Source organism: Dendronephthya gigantea, unplaced genomic scaffold (assembly GCF_004324835.1).
Source record: "Dendronephthya gigantea isolate DGI-Jeju-01 unplaced genomic scaffold, DenGig_1.0 000152F, whole genome shotgun sequence".
Classification (NCBI taxonomy): domain Eukaryota; kingdom Metazoa; phylum Cnidaria; class Anthozoa; order Malacalcyonacea; family Nephtheidae; genus Dendronephthya; species Dendronephthya gigantea.
This window is the reverse complement of record NW_021163162.1, coordinates 24,328-38,889: the sequence shown is the minus strand read 5'-3', so window position 1 is coordinate 38,889 and position 14,562 is coordinate 24,328. Positions and strand designations below refer to the sequence as shown.

At 35.2% G+C, this 14,562-nt stretch overlaps 2 protein-coding genes across 2 annotated transcripts; both read right to left on the bottom strand.

Annotated features, from left to right (window-relative positions):
• Window positions 1-1,768: 1,768 nt before the first annotated feature.
• LOC114537166 lies at window positions 1,769-12,619 on the bottom strand. The gene is made up of 4 exons (XM_028558286.1): window positions 11,510-12,619; window positions 2,751-2,870; window positions 2,513-2,635; window positions 1,769-2,014 (listed from the first exon to the last, which is right to left on the bottom strand). Exons 1-4 carry the CDS (start codon window positions 12,617-12,619, stop codon window positions 1,769-1,771), a joined length of 1,599 nt encoding a protein of 532 aa, XP_028414087.1.
• A 364-nt stretch (window positions 12,620-12,983) lies between these two features.
• On the bottom strand, window positions 12,984-14,120 carry LOC114537163. Its single transcript, XM_028558285.1, has 3 exons — window positions 13,974-14,120; window positions 13,760-13,828; window positions 12,984-13,532 (listed from the first exon to the last, which is right to left on the bottom strand). Exons 1-3 carry the CDS (start codon window positions 14,118-14,120, stop codon window positions 12,984-12,986), a joined length of 765 nt encoding a protein of 254 aa, XP_028414086.1.
• Between the last annotated feature and the right edge of the window lie 442 nt (window positions 14,121-14,562).

Here is a 14,562-nt window from a genome sequence, read left to right as displayed (position 1 = left end):
TGATACTGCATGAATCAAAAACTTAGTCATTAAACTTTTTCTAGTTCTTAGTGAGGCTTATTTACTTTTTAGCAATACCAGAATTCCCACCTCCACCAAAAAAATTTATTTCAACAATGAACGATTCGAGAATCCAGTTCACATCAAAGAGTCCAAGAATACCACGGTCAAGATCGAGAAGCCCTCTTCGAGAACAACAGAATAGCTGTTACAGACCACGGAACAAACAACACAATGAGCTGATCACAATGAACAAACGTAAGCTTATCGCATTTAACTTCTCGTAAAAAATATATATTCTATACAGAAGATCATCATTTAAAATACTATAGATTTTAGAACCAAATTTTTTTTTTTTTCTCCTGTTTCACTAATGTTAGACTTCTTTTCATCAACACCCAAAACACATTCTGCATCGAACTCCAAAAGAAAGTCAAGACCCAGAATGCGTTCGAGATCGAGAACCACCTCAAGGTCGCACTGCAGAACGAGGTCCAAACCTTCTGGGTCAGAGAAACAAAGTTTCTCTGGAAAGAAAAAGACCCCAGAAAACTGCAGATCCAACAGTGGACCATTACTTTCAGGAGCTGCAGGTAAAGCAATAATGATGTGATGATTGTATGCTGGGGCATTTGAGTTCATAAACAACAATATAAAGTTATATTTTGACTCGCTCAGTTCACGCCCATTTTGGTTTGAATATCATGGCTGAAGAACACAGAAATAATTGTGCTTGTTGATGCATCAGCGATGTGAAGCCTTATTTCGTTTGCTGTTGGTACTTATTTACGTGACAATATTATCGTCTTAAAGTTTAGAGCGATATTCTTAATCCTTTTTCCTCGGACAAAATGCCTCCCACGCAGCCTGCTTAAAAACTTGTTTCCTGTGCATTTCAGATATTCTTGCATCAATTTTCCCGGATGTAACAAGAAGATCACGATCAAAAACAAGATTTAGATTGAGTTCCCGGTCAAAAACAAATTACAGAACGAGATCACAGTCAAAGACCAGCTCAAGATCCAGAAAGAGATCCAGATCCAGAACAGGGTACAGACCTGCTCAGTCAGCACCACGAGTAGACAGGGAAACTTTGGCGGGGAAGAACATCTTCTTAGAACATCTTTCTTCATCTTTCTTCTCAGTCGTTTCTGCAATACCGCATTCGTAATAATGTTTCAAGTACACCTTCCTGTTGTGTTGTGCTTGCTACTTTTGTTGCATTAACCGACAGTGAGGTCTTTACGGGAAAGTATTTCTTATTCCACCTTTCTTAAAGTGTTTCGTGATTATTTTGATTATTTCCGTAAAGAATAGTTTTCAATGATTTTGTGTTTCTTTTTACTGGTTTCGCAGGTGAAACAAGCTGTACAGCAACTGCTGAAGTACGCTCCAGATAGGCAAGGAGGAGGTGGACGAAAAGACACTGCTTAAATTTACTTTGCGACAATTTAGTAGTTCGTCAAATATTTATGTCTGTTTTTAATTGTACATTGGATTATTTTGTAATACGGTCATAGGATACACATTGTTGTAATAATATCAAAATGAAATAAAGTAGCTATTTTATTACCAAAATACACTTTTTCTGCTGACTTATGCTTCAGAGCTATATAGACGCGTCGTAAATATTGACAGTCATTTCAACGTTGATAATTGTGGTCGTTTCAACATTGAAACGATGTTTTTTCCGACATTGAAACGACGTCTTTTTCCAACGTTGTTTCGACATCGTAAAACCACGTTGATCCAATTTGCGTTTTCAACCTTATTTCGACGTCAGATAGACGTCGAAAATCAACGTTGATTCAACGTTGAATCGACGTAACTTTGCCCGCTGGGCATTATCATAAATTGGCCTGAGATTCTTCACATAGATGTTGGCCATCTCTTTAACATCGTCTCTCCAGAATAATTTGGCCCGGCCAAGAGAAGAGGTTTTGTGCTGCGTTGTTTTCGTGCGGAAAAGTCGGTCTTCAGTTTCCTGACTAATTCTCACAGCTCCCTGGTAGTCCTGGAGAGATAAGTTAGAAAGTGCCTTGTATCGTTGCGCACTTCCCATGGCGACACGTAGCATGATGAAGTCCCGCATCTTTGCAAAATCTGTTTGGCTGATTTTCTGCGGATTTTCTTTTGCCATATTAAACAACCGTTTTATCTTTCTTGCCACATCGCCGTCTGTCAGAATTTTAAATTCTTCGGGAGAAAGGATTTCTTTCTGGTCTTTCTCCCTAACTTCCATCCGCTGTTTAGGTGTTTATTAACGCGACAAACCATAGCCTCACAATCTGGCACGGGGCATTTGATTGGCGGCACCCGTTGCTTAGCACCTTTTTTCACCGCCATTGCACCAGATGTTTTATGAGGTACTTTACCCCTTTGCCACACTTTGAGCATGGCTTTTCCCTTCGTTCTTGTACCTGAGAAAAGATTTCATAGTTTTATATTTATATTATATGCCCATTTATTTTATATGCCCAAACCACAAATTCTTAAGAAAAAAAATGAATACCTTTTTCTTCTCAGTCTTTTCTTCATTTTGTGAAGAACGGTCCACGACCTCGCCATCATCAATCTCTTCCTCCATATCTTGCTTATCTGGGAAAAGGTCTGCTGACCCTGGTTCATCATCCATCTGTAGAAAAAATTTCATAAATTTTGAAATTAAAAATGGTTTATTTTATATTTATATTATATCCCCATTTATTTTACATGCCCAAACCACAAATTCTTAAGAAAAAAATGAATACCTTTTTCTTCTCATTCTTTTCTTCATTTTGTGAAGAACAGTCCACAACCTCGCCATCATCAACCTCTTCCTCAATATCTTGCTTATCTGGGAAAAGGTCTGGTGACCCTGGATCATCCATCTGTAGAAAGCAATCATAAAAAATATTTAACTAAAAAACAGGAAATCACTGTGTCCCCTGGTGGGTGACCACGCCCTAAGTACCCCACCCAAGTTTTGTCAAAGTCTGTCAAGACTTTTCAACTGAAACATGTAAAATACATGATCCACTAAAAGACCACCCAAATCAACTGAAGGACCACCCAAATCCACTGAAGGACCACGACCCACTAAATGACCAGCGACCGGAAGTGGGCGTGAATATGGGTGGGTGACCACGCCCTCATCTCCTCCCCGGAATATGGGTGGAGTTGGTAAAAACCCCCTTGAGATACACCTGTCAAAAGTTTTAAAAAAATTAAATAAAATACTTAATTCGCTTCTAACCGGAAGTGGGCGTGGCCCCTGGTGGGTGACCACGCCCTAAGTACCCCACCCAAGTTTTGTCGAAATCGGTGTAAACCGCCCTGAGATATCACTGCCCGCAGTTTTAGGCGACGCCTCATTAACTATAAAAAGCCACTCAAGGACCACGGAAGGAGGTCCAGGCTTGTCACTGAGATCAGTGGGTGGTGATTTGATTGACAACCATTTCGTATTTTTGATATATACAATTTTGCCAACAATTAGTAGCGAAGCCAGCCTGCCGATTTGTCCCGCTATGCTAATATGTAGGTTTCATTGACTGTGAAAACAATAAATTTCTAAAGAAATGAATAATTATAATAACTCGAAATTTACATAGCAGGACAAAATCGTCAGGCTGGCTACGCCACTGCCAACAATATCGCAAATATTAAACTAATTACACGTTAAATTTTAATAAAAACATGATCATACATACCTTAAAAGTGTTACCATTGGTAACAACTTTTTCACCCACACAAAAAAAAAATCGCAATTAAATACACTCTTGTCACAACACAACAATAGATCGTCAACTTTCAAAACAACTTTCACTATTGTTTCACTATTGGATACACCAGAATGACATATTCCACTTAAAAAAACAAAATTCCTTAATATTAAAAAATGAAAAATTCAGACATTTTGACTAATAACTCAGGTTCTATAAATTCCCCCGCCATGACATGCATATCATTAGATTCCTCTTAGTGAGAGGAATCTTTTGATGGCTCATACATAGCTGTACATAGTATATTTCTCTTTTACAAAATTAAAATATGAGTGTTATTTGATTATGGCAAAATGACCTAGAATTGAGACATTTCCATTAATATCTCCAGTTCTATACATCCCCCTGCAATGAAATGCATATCATTAGATTCCTCTTGGTGAGAGAAATGTTTTGATAGCTCATACACAGCTGTATTTAGGATATTTCTGTTCTAAAAATTTAAAATATGTGTGTTATTTGATTATGCCAAAATGACCTAGAATTGAGAGATTTCCGCACATATCTCCAATTCTATACATCCCCCTGCAATGCAATGCATATCATTAGATTTCTCTTGGTGAGAGGAATCTTTTGATAGGTCATACATAGCTGTACATAACATATTTCCCTTTTAAAAATTAAAATTATGAGTGTTATTCGATTATCTCAAAATGATTTAGAATTGAGACATTTCCACTAATATCTTTAATTCTATACATTCTCCTACAATGAAATGCATATAATTAGATTCCTCTTGGTGAGAAGAATCTTTAGATAGATCATACATAGCTTTACATAGCATATTTCGGTTTTAAAAATTAAAAATACGAGTTTTATTTGATTATCTCAAAATGACTAAGAATTGAGACATTTCCACTAATATCTCCAGTTCTATACATCCCCCTGCAATGAAATGCATATCATTATATTCCTCTTGGTGAGAGAAATCTTTTGATAGCTCATACATAGCTGTACTTCGCATATTTCGCTTTTAAAAATTAAAAATATGAGTGTTATTCGATTATCTCAAAATGACCTAGAATTGAGACATTTCCACTAATATCTTTAATTCTATACATTCTCCTGCAATGAAATGCATATAATTAGATTCCTCTTGGTGAGAAGAATCTTTTGATAGCTCATACATAGCTGTACTTGGCATATTTCGGGTTTAAAAATTAAAAATACGAGTGTTATTCGATTATCTCAAAATGACTAGGAATTGAGACATTTCCACTAATATCTCCAGTTCTATACATTCCCCTGCAATGAAATGCATATCATTAGATTCCTCTTGGTGAGAGAAAGCTTTTGATAGCTCATACATAGCTGTACATAGCATATTTCGCTTTTTAAAAAAAAAATATGAGTGTTATTCGATTATCTCAAAATGACCTTGAATTGAGACATTTACACTAATATCGCCAGTTCTATACATTCTCCTGCAATGAATGGCATATCATTAGATTTGTCTTGGTGAGAGAAATCTTTTGATAGCTCATACATAGCTGTACATAGCATATTTCGCTTTTAAAAATTAAAAATATGAGTGTTATTCAATCATCTCAAAATGACCTAGAAATGAGACATTTCCACTAATATCTGGAGTTCTATACATTCTCCTGCAATGAAATGCATATCATTAGATTCCTCTTGGTGAGATAAATTTTTTGATAGCTCATACATAGCTGTATTTAGGATATTTCTGTTCTAAAAATTTAAAATATGAGTGTTATTTGATTATGCCAAAATGACCTAGAATTGAGAGATTTCCGCACATATCTCCAATTCTATACATCCTCCTGCAATGCAATGCATATCATTAGATTCCTCTTGTTGGGAGGAATCTTTTGATAGGTCATACATAGCTGTACATAACATATTTCGCTTTTAAAAATTAAAAATATGAGTGTTATTCGATTATCTCAAAATGACCTAGAATTTGAGACATTTCCACTAATATCTTTAATTCTATACATTCTCTTGCAATGAAATGCATATAATTAGATTCCTCTTGGTGAGAAGAATCTTTAGATAGCTCATACATAGCTGTACTTGGCATATTTCGAGTTTAAAAATTAAAAATACGAGTGTTATTCGATTATCTCAAAATGACCAAGAATTGAGACATTTCCACTAATATCTCCAGTTCTATACATTCCCCTGCAATGAAATGCATATCATTAGATTCTTCTTGGGAGAGAAATCTTTTGATAGCTCATACATAGCTTTACATAGCATATTTCGCTTTTAAAAATTAAAAAATACGAGTTTTATTCGATTATCTCAAAATGACCTAGAATTGAGACATTTCCACTAGTATCTCCAGTTCTATACATCCCCCTGCAATGAAATGCATATCATTAGATTCCTCTTGGTGAGAGAAATGTTTTGATAGCTCATACACAGCTGTATTTAGGATATTTCTGTTCTAAAAATTTAAAATATGAGTGTTATTTGATTATGCCAAAATGACCTAGAATTGAGAGATTTCCGCACATATCTCCAATTCTATTCATCTCCCTGCAATGAAATGCATATCATTAGATTCCTCTTGGTGAGAGAAATCTTTTGATAGCTCATACATAGCTGTACATAACATATTTCGCTTTTAAAAATGAAAAATATGAGTGTTATTCGATTATCTCAAAATGACTAGGAATTGAGACATTTCCACTAATATCTCCAGTTCTATACATTCCCCTGCAATGAAATGCATATCATTAGATTCCTCTTGGTGAGAGAAAGCTTTTGATAGCTCATACATAGCTGTACATAGCATATTTCGCTTTTTAAAATTAAAAATATGAGTGTTATTCGATTATCTCAAAATGACCTTGAATTGAGACATTTACACTAATATCGCCAGTTCTATACATTCTCCTGCAATGAATGGCAATCATTAGATTTGTCTTGGTGAGAGAAATCTTTTGATAGCTCATACATAGCTGTACATAGCATATTTCGCTTTTAAAAATTAAAAATATGAGTGTTATTCAATCATCTCAAAATGACCTAGAAATGAGACATTTCCACTAATATCTGGAGTTCTATACATTCTCCTGCAATGAAATGCATATCATTAGATTCCTCTTGGTGAGATAAATTTTTTGATAGCTCATACATAGCTGTATTTAGGATATTTCTGTTCTAAAAATTTAAAATATGAGTGTTATTTGATTATGCCAAAATGACCTAGAATTGAGAGATTTCCGCACATATCTCCAATTCTATACATCCTCCTGCAATGCAATGCATATCATTAGATTCCTCTTGTTGGGAGGAATCTTTTGATAGGTCATACATAGCTGTACATAACATATTTCGCTTTTAAAAATTAAAAATATGAGTGTTATTCGATTATCTCAAAATGACCTAGAATTTGAGACATTTCCACTAATATCTTTAATTCTATACATTCTCTTGCAATGAAATGCATATAATTAGATTCCTCTTGGTGAGAAGAATCTTTAGATAGCTCATACATAGCTGTACTTGGCATATTTCGAGTTTAAAAATTAAAAATACGAGTGTTATTCGATTATCTCAAAATGACCAAGAATTGAGACATTTCCACTAATATCTCCAGTTCTATACATTCCCCTGCAATGAAATGCATATCATTAGATTCTTCTTGGGGAGAGAAATCTTTTGATAGCTCATACATAGCTTTACATAGCATATTTCGCTTTTAAAAATTAAAAATACGAGTTTTATTCGATTATCTCAAAATGACCTAGAATTGAGACATTTCCACTAGTATCTCCAGTTCTATACATCCCCCTGCAATGAAATGCATATCATTAGATTCCTCTTGGTGAGAGAAATGTTTTGATAGCTCATACACAGCTGTATTTAGGATATTTCTGTTCTAAAAATTTAAAATATGAGTGTTATTTGATTATGCCAAAATGACCTAGAATTGAGAGATTTCCGCACATATCTCCAATTCTATTCATCTCCCTGCAATGAAATGCATATCATTAGATTCCTCTTGGTGAGAGAAATCTTTTGATAGCTCATACATAGCTGTACATAACATATTTCGCTTTTAAAAATGAAAAATATGAGTGTTATTCGATTATCTCAAAATGACTAGGAATTGAGACATTTCCACTAATATCTCCAGTTCTATACATTCCCCTGCAATGAAATGCATATCATTAGATTCCTCTTGGTGAGAGAAAGCTTTTGATAGCTCATACATAGCTGTACATAGCATATTTCGCTTTTTAAAATTAAAAATATGAGTGTTATTCGATTATCTCAAAATGACCTTGAATTGAGACATTTACACTAATATCGCCAGTTCTATACATTCCCCTGCAATGAATGGCATATCATTAGATTTGTCTTGGTGAGAGAAATCTTTTGATAGCTCATACATAGCTGTACATAGCATATTTCGCTTTTAAAAATTAAAAATATGAGTGTTATTCAATCATCTCAAAATGACCTAGAAATGAGACATTTCCACTAATATCTGGAGTTCTATACATTCTCCTGCAATGAAATGCATATCATTAGATTCCTCTTGGTGAGATAAATTTTTTGATAGCTCATACATAGCTGTATTTAGGATATTTCTGTTCTAAAAATTTAAAATATGAGTGTTATTTGATTATGTTAAATTGACCTAGAATTGAGAGATTTCCGCACATATCTCCAATTCTATTCATCTCCCTGCAATGAAATGCATATCATTAGATTCCTCTTGGTGAGAGAAATCTTTTGATAGCTCATACATAGCTGTACATAACATATGTCGCTTTTAAAAATTAAAAATATGAGTGTTATTCGATTATCTCAAAATGACCTAAAATTGAGACATTTCCACTAATATTTTTAATTCTATACATTCTCCTGCAATGAAATGCATATAATTAGATTCCTCTTTGTGAGAAGAATCTTTTGATAGCTCATACATAACTGTACTTGGCATATTTCGGGTTTAAAAATTAAAACTACGAGTGTTATTCAATTATCTCAAAATGACTAAGAATTGAGACATTTCCGCTAATATCTCCAGTTCTATACATCCCCCTGCAATGAAATGCATATCAATAGATTCCTCTTGGTGCGAGAAATCTTTTGATAGCTGATACGTAGCTTTACATAGCATATTTCGCTTTTAAAAATTAAAAATACGAGTTTTATTCGATTATCTCAAAATGACTAAGAATTGAGACATTTCCACTAATATCTCCAGTTCTATACATTCTCCTGCAATGAAATGCATATCATTAGATTCGTCTTGGTGAGAGAAATCTTTTGATAGCTGATACATAGCTTTACATAGCATATTTCGCTTTTAAAAATCAAAAATACGAGTTTTATTCGATTATCTCAAAATGACCTTGAATTGAGACATTTACACTAATATCGCCAGTTCTATACATTCTCCTGCAATGAACACGCCGGGTCAGCAAATCCGAAAAATGTGTCATGAGCGTCAGCGCTACTAAGCTATATCGCTCTGCGGTCGTTCGTCAAAAAGTAAACAAATTTGAAAATGGCGTCGGGCAAAGAACGCTTCACTGTTGACGAGGTTATTGAAGCCGTTTCGTTTGAGAAAGATGATGCTATTTCTACCGAAAATAATACCAGTTCATTTAACAATGTTTTAAATGAATCACTGGAATTGTTTAATCGGTGTGATGGCACAATTGACGTGGCAAAATTTCAAAGCGAAGCTCGGGCATCCCTTGAGTTAATCTATAAAAGATGCCTCTTAAACAAAGGTCCAGAGAACCATTTAGATGTACTTTCTGGTACCAATATTCGCACTGGGCCGATGCTTGCTTCTGAAGTTTCGGTTTGGGTAAAATTGGTGAATCGAAGGATGGCTTATAAGCCGAAACTTCACAAGCCGTGGTCATCGAATTTGCGCGCGATATGCCAAAGGCTTTATTTGATGCCTTTCGGTGCGGCGTAAGCGGTGGTTCTACCTCGTTTGGTATTTTAGTTGATGCTGGCTGTGTCAAATATACAGATACCAGGAGGATGGTACGTGATTTTGCCAAAATTTCTGGGCTTTCTGGCAAGATATTCAGCAAAGATGGAAAAAGGAATTTAAGGGGCGGCAGAATGGTTGTAAGGCAGAACTGTTATGTACAGAGACGAAACCTTTTGCTTTAAAATATGATGAAAAGAAAATCAAGGTTTTTGTATCATGTTATTATGGCTGTTGGAACCAGTTTGGATATGCCTTTCACAGCTAGTTTATATTATAATTGCTGTTACATTTAAATCCTCATTGCACACAAAAAACTCAAAGTGTTAAGTCTAGTTGAATCCATACAAAGAAAATAATGAAGTTATTTAATTGACCCAAAAGAGATTTAGGCTGCATTTCTCCTGAGAGAAATCCAGTCTTAATGTGCAAGGTGATTCAAGCTGTTTTGAGTTGCTATAATAGCTCTATTTTGCATAAACATTTTCATGATCTCTTCAAAATTCTGCCTTACAACAATACCAGTATATACCTTATTCATTTATATGCAAAGCCCAGAAATTTAAGGTAACACTATACTATTTCTCAGGCCATTGAGTGACATTGCACCATGATACACCCTGTTTTAGTACTTACTCTGTCTAATGTCAGATGATTTTACTTGTTATGGTTAATTCATATAGTTCCAGTGCTCTCCCCTTACAAGTAAAATCATCTGGCAGTTCTGTGTAGACAGAGTAAATACTAAGGTAGGGTGCATCAGGGCACAATGTGATACAATGGGTTAACTGGCCCATGTGCCTAATTAATTGGGTGGAATTGTACCCTGATTTACCCTACTTTAGTCTCTGCCCAGTCTAATGCCAGCAGATTTCCCTAGTAAAGATGAGAGCCCTTGCGCTAAAGCAGAAGCAACTGAGATACCAAATATGTACTCATGTGAACATGAGTATATAAATATACACCAATTATTGCATGTAGCTTTGGCATTGGAAACAAATATATTTAATAGAATATTCACACCTTTGCAATTAGCAGTTATGGCAAATATTCTAATATTTCATCATTTCAAGAATTATCAGAAATTAAAACATTATTATATATATGAATATACACAATCGTTATCATAATAATATTTACAAATGTTATATTAAAATAATGACACATCTTAAATTTATGTAAGTGTGCCCTTTTCAATAAAAAATATTTTTAGAAAAACTCTTTGTATTATTTGAAACTTTGGCCTTTCCTAGCTTTTTGATATTTCATCACTAAAAAATGAGATTATTCTAATTACATAGTATAATATATTATTGAGCAATAGCAAAAGAAAGAAAATGAATAGATAATATGTACACACAGTAATGGAAATGTACACAGACACTGCACAGGTTAAAAACATTTTTACCATTTGTACAAGTATTCAGACTGCATAAACTTGAACAACAAGCAAATCGAAATTCATGTTCAGTATAAATATCTGAGATTCCTTTGAAATGTTAGCATTTGAACATGCATTTGCCCAACTCATCTAAATTAAGCTTCATACTCTAGTTACATACTTTAATGTTAAACATCATAAAGCACGAGTTTTTAATATACTCTTTTGCAAGTGAATTAAGAAGCTAACTGACCAATTGGATTTTAAAGTATCCAAATATTTCACATTTAGATATCCAACAGAATTTCATGTTGCAACTGGTCAGTTAATTAATAATTCAGTTACTATCTCAGCTTTTTGTACACTTTTATCAATTAAAGCTGTTACATTATGGCCACAGAAAGTACACTTCTCATCATCAGACGATACCTTCTCTAATCCACAATAACAATATTTTGGGTCATTAACAGCTTTCTCAGGGATGTAGTTATCCTTGCCTGGTGTATTGGAGCATGGTTCATGGCCATGCTCTGGGAGCCAAACTAACATTATATATTCATGCCTAAATATTTCACTCCAGCGGTTCTGATAGGTTGTGTTGGCACTTAGTCGCTGTAGAGCAATGTGCTTAGCTTCCCGTCCCTCCATAGAAACAGTAAGAAGACCCTGACAATATGTATCATACATGTACTTTGTATGCACTGGTACTACATGACCTATTGTCCATATAGTAGGTGTTACTTGTGTTGGTACAAATAGAGAATTTGCACGAAAGTATTCCAATGCTGCTTTAGATAAATCACTAATGTTAGTTTCATTAATAATAAACCTATTAAAAAGAGAGCAAGCATCTCTCAACCTTAGGCCAATGTATGCAAGTACCAAGACATTCTGCTGCTGTGCTCGGGAATCACTTGAATCACTCATTGCTTTGATCAGCCGCATGAAGTTATGACAGAAAAGCCTGGAATCTTTGCCGGTGAAGCGATAAGCGAAATCTGCTCGGTGAGCTTGAGTTTCATTATACCACTTTATTGCTTTCTTCGCCACCCGGTTTGCCTTAACTTCATATTGCAGAGCAAAGACAACTTTCGCAAAGCAGGAATGTCTTGGCACATCTGAAAATGACTTGCATGTTTCTATGTTTGATTTACCAATTGATTCGCGCAGAACTGCTTTAAAGAAATACTGCCATGCATTATTCTTCAAGTGAAGGGGTTCTACATGGGCTTTGTCAATCAATTTACCAATCAATGGTGCATATTCTTGACGACTCTTCCTTTTGGCAATGAAATCTGTCACCTTCGAACGCTTAGTCTTATCAGAGACAGTCTTTTTCTTCAGAGAGTCTTTAAATTTTTCCACAGCAGCAGCAGTCTTAATTCTGTCCTGATAAGACCAAGCCTTCCAGGTACAAGAAGGTCCCTTTCCGAAAGTTCCTTTTACATCGCGACAGTTATCAAGAGTTGCATTGCCAAAAGTAGAGAAATATGTTGCTGCATTATTTAACTCTCCACCAAACATAGCCAGCATTTTCATATCATTGGGAATTTCCTCAAATGAAAATGTGACAGACAGACCATTGATTTCAAATATGTTCCCCTGTAGGTCTGCCATCTGCTTACATGTGGCAAGTATGTATTTTCTAACAATTAATGATGTTTCCTCGCAGTCTGCCCCAAACACAAGAAAATTATCACTACTTGAGACTACTCGCTTGCCTGCATTAAGAAAACTAATGAGAAAAGAACAAGCACTACCATTTTTGCCAAATGGACACCCATCACCTCCCCATGCAACAAGAAAGGTACCCACGGGTTTACCAAACCAATTTAAAGCTTTAGCACGGGTCCCAGTACTTAGGTAAAATCTAGCTAATCGGGGCAAATATTCTCCCAAATCCCTAAAACAACCATTCACCTTCTATATAATCATCAAACATCTCCTCCACAGAATACACCTTCCCAATATTAATTTCTTTAAGCTTAGCAGCTAACTTATTGTAGGTAAGGAGTTTCGGAATGGGACATTTAGACATAAAAGTAATTGCTGTTCTTTTAGCATTTACAAACTTCATTGTAGAGGATAATCGTACGGCTTGGTACTTCCTTTTACCCATTACCCCAGCAGTATAATATGTGGCTATGCTCCTTAAGTTATTTGCCTCACTAGCTTCAAATGCTAACCTGTCTTTCTTTTGCTTTTGCTCAATAACATAGGAAGTGAGCTTATCATTAGACAATACATAGTTACCAAGATCATCTAATTTACACTTCTTGCTGAGCGTATCAAAAAGACCATTGAAGGCTGGTCGTTTGTTGAGCAAAGTTCCACCATTTATAGATAATGCAGCAACGAATGTCTCTTCTCTTCGCCTTGAGAGGGTTGACCTTGACGCAGCATTATTTTGTTGGTTGTTTGGTGGTGTTGGTGTTCTAATAGGATACCTTAGCTGTTTAAAAGAAACGTCATGATGACAATATACAGATTGTCAATATAACAGTCTTTTTTCAAACAATTTACTATACTACATTATATCTATGATTGCGTTTACATCATACCGGTTCGCTCGTCAGGTTTAATACCTACAGAATTTGGCCTCCTGCGATAGGAATCCGATATCGTACAGAACGTATATTCAATTGCATTGTTAATTGCAAGTAAAGTATTCATACTTACATTGACTTCTTTTGGCAGTTTGTTCACCTCTTGCAGCAATGCCTCAGATTTTGACGATGTTCTGCTTAGCTAAAAATAAATAAATAATTAAACTGCAAGTTATGCCCGCTTAAAATGCAAAACATGAATAACACGAAATTGTAAACAATGTCAATGGGGGTCATAGGTTAAGGGTCTATCTGCTATATATACTACATTATAAAAATGCGTCTACCTTTGACTTCAACCTTCGTACTTTCTGCTGTTTCCCTCTGATTTCTTTTTTAAGGACAGATTTCTCTGCTGCAAGCAAGGCGTTCTGTGCCTTCTTAGCATTCATAAATTCAGCTACTGGGAATCGGTTGTTTCTCCTACTCGGCATTTTCCACTAATATTAAAGCTACCAATATAAACAACACAGCTTATTATATGGCTGGAAATTGAATCATTTATCGACTAAACAACATATCTTTATCTGCGGAGGAGGAAAAACGCGAAAAATAATATATAAGGGTTCTTACATTGACAATTAGGAATCCCAGAAGCACACACACATCTTATTTATACTGATTCATGCCAGCATATCATGTGCTACAGTTTCTACATAAAAGTTCACGGTCGGCACTAGATCATAGACAACATACGCACATATCTGAAACTGCTATATATAATGGTCAGCGGGTGCCCTAACTTGATTTCATAATAAAATACCGCAAAATACCGCGCGAAAATTGGAAAATTGGCTCGAAGGAAAGCAAAATATTATATCCCTGCAAAGGATATTGATGAATCATTCTGTGACATAGTTGGTCGTAATATCCTTC

Coding starts and splice junctions, on each gene's coding strand:
- LOC114537163 (XM_028558285.1), bottom strand. CDS start 14,120: ATGCCGAGTAGGAGAAACAACCGATTCCCAGTAGCTGAATTTATGAAT. Junction 13,829..13,973: donor TACGAAGGTTGAAGTCAAAG/GTAGACGCATTT, acceptor ATTTATTTTTAG/CTAAGCAGAACATCGTCAAA. Junction 13,533..13,759: donor AACTGCCAAAAGAAGTCAAT/GTAAGTATGAAT, acceptor TCTTTTAAACAG/CTAAGGTATCCTATTAGAAC.
- LOC114537166 (XM_028558286.1), bottom strand. CDS start 12,619: ATGAAAATGCTGGCTATGTTTGGTGGAGAGTTAAATAATGCAGCAACA. Junction 2,871..11,509: donor GTTATTGTGGATTAGAGAAG/GTATCGTCTGAT, acceptor TGCTTTCTACAG/ATGGATGATCCAGGGTCACC. Junction 2,015..2,512: donor AAAAGACTGAGAAGAAAAAG/GTATTCATTTTT, acceptor TTATCTCTCCAG/GACTACCAGGGAGCTGTGAG.